General features: G+C 46.8%; 1 protein-coding gene across 1 annotated transcript in view; it reads right to left on the bottom strand.

Annotated features, from left to right (window-relative positions):
• Positions 1–2,846, bottom strand: part of WWC3 (WWC family member 3) — a 108,591-nt gene that overhangs the window by 34,771 nt on the left and 70,974 nt on the right. The window contains exon 8 of the mRNA XM_077761392.1: positions 1,568–1,641. Within this exon, the coding sequence (XP_077617518.1) occupies positions 1,568–1,641 (74 nt within the window). The remainder of the gene's footprint in view (positions 1–1,567; positions 1,642–2,846) is intronic.

The raw sequence follows: 2,846 nt of genomic DNA, 5'->3' as shown, positions 1-2,846 counted from the left end.
ACAAGGGCCTAGAAACCTTGAAATATTACTTTCATTTAAAAGATACTGATGAAGCTCCGTGTCCTCCCCTGCATATCTGTCTTAAATACTTGCCTTTTCACCCAAATGTATTATCTCTACGTTTAAAAGGTTACTCCCTGTGTACCGATACTATCTCTAGAAAACAAAAAAATCACTCAATATGTTTAGAAAATGTTTAGAAAACGTCACAGCAGAGCACGTAACAATTATGTTCCTAAATGTAGCAACCATCTATTTTCTGCATTTTAATACAGCGCAGCAAATTCCAGGCACCCACGCTGCCCAGTGCAGTAGAAACATGCAGGAATGAGCAGAGGGACATTCCCCGGGGACAGCAGCCCCCGATGGGCGGCAGCGAGCTCAAGAGCAGGAACGGAGATGGACAAGAGGGCCACGGAGCGCCGCCAGCAGCGCGGCCGGATGGACTTGGCGGTGGTCGGAGCGGAGGCGTGAAGGCCACCGCACAGGCGCGGGGAGAAGCCAGGGGGAAGCGGGTGTAGGAGCTCCGAGCAAACAGGAGGCCCATGTCAGGCCCTCTAGCAGGGAGTCATCTGATCTGCTTCGGTTGCTATTGTTACATTTTCTACAAAGGCAACCAAGTGGATTTCCAGACACCAGGAACGCTACAGTCGATCGGGCAGACCCAAGCCATTTCGCGTCCAGAAAAGGACCCCCTGGTCCCCGGCCCAGCATATTCCCCTCCTTCTCCCCCACCCTCCAGGAAAACAGTTCGTATGCGACTCAAGAAACCTTCAAAACTATGTGCTTCGTAGTTTTCTGAAGCACATATTCAGAAATGATTTGGTTTTCAGGCTCTTTTCGAAAGGCACAAAAGCGAGCATGGCTCCAAAAAGAGAGCACAAAAGCCAGGGCAGGGTCACAATACAGAAAGCGGGGGCCCAGGGACGTGGAGGGGTGGGGGTGGCGTGCCAAAAGCCCCGCCTGCCTCTGTGGATTGCACGCTGCCTCTCAATCCTGCCCCTGTCGGTGGTGAGGACTGGGACGGGGGACAGAAAGACGAGTTCTGCAAATGTACAGACAGGGTCGAGTCTCAATTTTCAGGGGGTGGACGACTGACAGCAAAGGTCAACAGGAGTGGCTACGGTTCGGTCTCTCTATCAAAATGCGAATGGACCCCGCGCCGCTAGCACGTGCTGACCTTGACCTTATGAGCCCGGCTTTTAAACCAAGACCCGTGGCTTTCTCCATTACCCTCCGGAGTCGGAAAGGACACATAAGAGACAAGGTGATTGTGCTGAAGCCTTGGTGGGAGGGCAGGGGTCCTGAACGACCCAACAGTCTCTGTCTTTATGAAATCACGGCTCTATAACTGTTCACAAGAGCGACGATTTCACATTTTAAATACACGTGAAATCCTGTCGGTATTAAGAAGCTTACGTGGAAAGGAAGATCTTTGATTTTATATTCTATGAGACACTGCTTTCTGGGAAAAAGTGGACGATCCCACACTGGAGTTCCACCAAAGCTCTTTCCACAGGAGAAAGGAAGGAAGCAGAAGGCAAGATCGGGAAAAGGAGCTACTTACCTCTTTCTGGCTTCCTCATACTGCCAATTAAGCCTGACTCGGTCTACAAGTCTTGTCTTATCATCAAAGACAAACTTTCCGGAACAGAAGGAAAAAAAAAAGGGGAGGGGGACACATATTAAAACATACTTTCAAAACAGAAAATGCATTTCAACTTTCAGCAACAACGAAGAAGCTCTTAGTTTGTCTTTAAATTTCTACTTTTCGGGGCACCTGGGAGGCTCAGTGGGTTAAATGTCATGATCTCACAGTTTGTGGGTTTGAGCCCGCGTCGGGCTCTGTGCCGACAGCACAGAGGCTGCTTGGGATTCTCCCTCCCTCTCTCGCTGCTCCTCCCCCATTCGTGCTTGCTCGCTCTCTCAAAAAAAAAAAAATTCCACTTTTCAAGGGTCTGGAAGGAAAACACACCAAATATTACTCAGCCGCCACCTCTGGTTGCTAGAAGCTGGGACTGGGGCCAGGGAGGCTCTGCTTTCCAAACACTGGTGGATCTGTTTGGTTATTTTTAACAGTGGAACGGTATTCATCTATTGTATAATTCCTAACAACAACAACAAATTAAGTTTAAACAACAAAATAGGGAATTGCTTAGTCAAAGTTGATACGAAGGCAAAAATGTCCCACTTTGTACAGCACATTTTGTCATTCTTCAATAAAGGCAGAATAGCGATGTTCTCCTGAGAAGTCACACGATCCGAAGACGGCGGACTTAGCTGTGTTAGGCATGGGCTACAGGACTCCTTCAAATGGCACGTGGCATGTTAAAGAGCTCCAAGTCAAAAGGAAATAAAGCAAGGTCTGGAAAAGCCTGGATTGAGGCACATCACCTTAGGAGTCAGAATCGAAATGTGGTGCCCTGACGTGATCGTTAGTTGTACTTAAATATTTCCACCCCAATTACACCGAACTAAACAAATTCCTAAAATGAAACAAACAAACAAACAAAAAGACCTGCGTGGGAGATAATCGTCCTTCACCTTGGTTACTTCTTCTTTCATTCCTGGAAATCTATGACACCAATTCATTAAATCGATTCTCTCTGTGGATCTGTAGATCTGACCTTAACTAGACCATATATCAGAGCCTCTTAGTCATTTTTTTAAACTAACTTCGTGTCAGTAAATATTTGAAAATATTCTATCTGAATGATTGGTGATGAGTTTTTCAATACCAGTTTTGATACACATCAGTAGAAATGTCGTTATCTTCATTGTCTTGAATGGTGAGATGAAGAAATGCCTTAGGAGGGGGTTGAGCATTCTCTGATGAGACGTCATAA

This window comes from Crocuta crocuta, unplaced genomic scaffold, assembly GCF_008692635.1.
Source record: "Crocuta crocuta isolate KB4526 unplaced genomic scaffold, BGI_CrCroc_1.0 scaffold224, whole genome shotgun sequence".
Taxonomy (NCBI): Eukaryota; Metazoa; Chordata; class Mammalia; order Carnivora; family Hyaenidae; genus Crocuta; species Crocuta crocuta.
The sequence above is the reverse complement of the archived record's forward strand: the minus strand, read 5'-3'. Positions and strand labels throughout refer to the sequence as shown.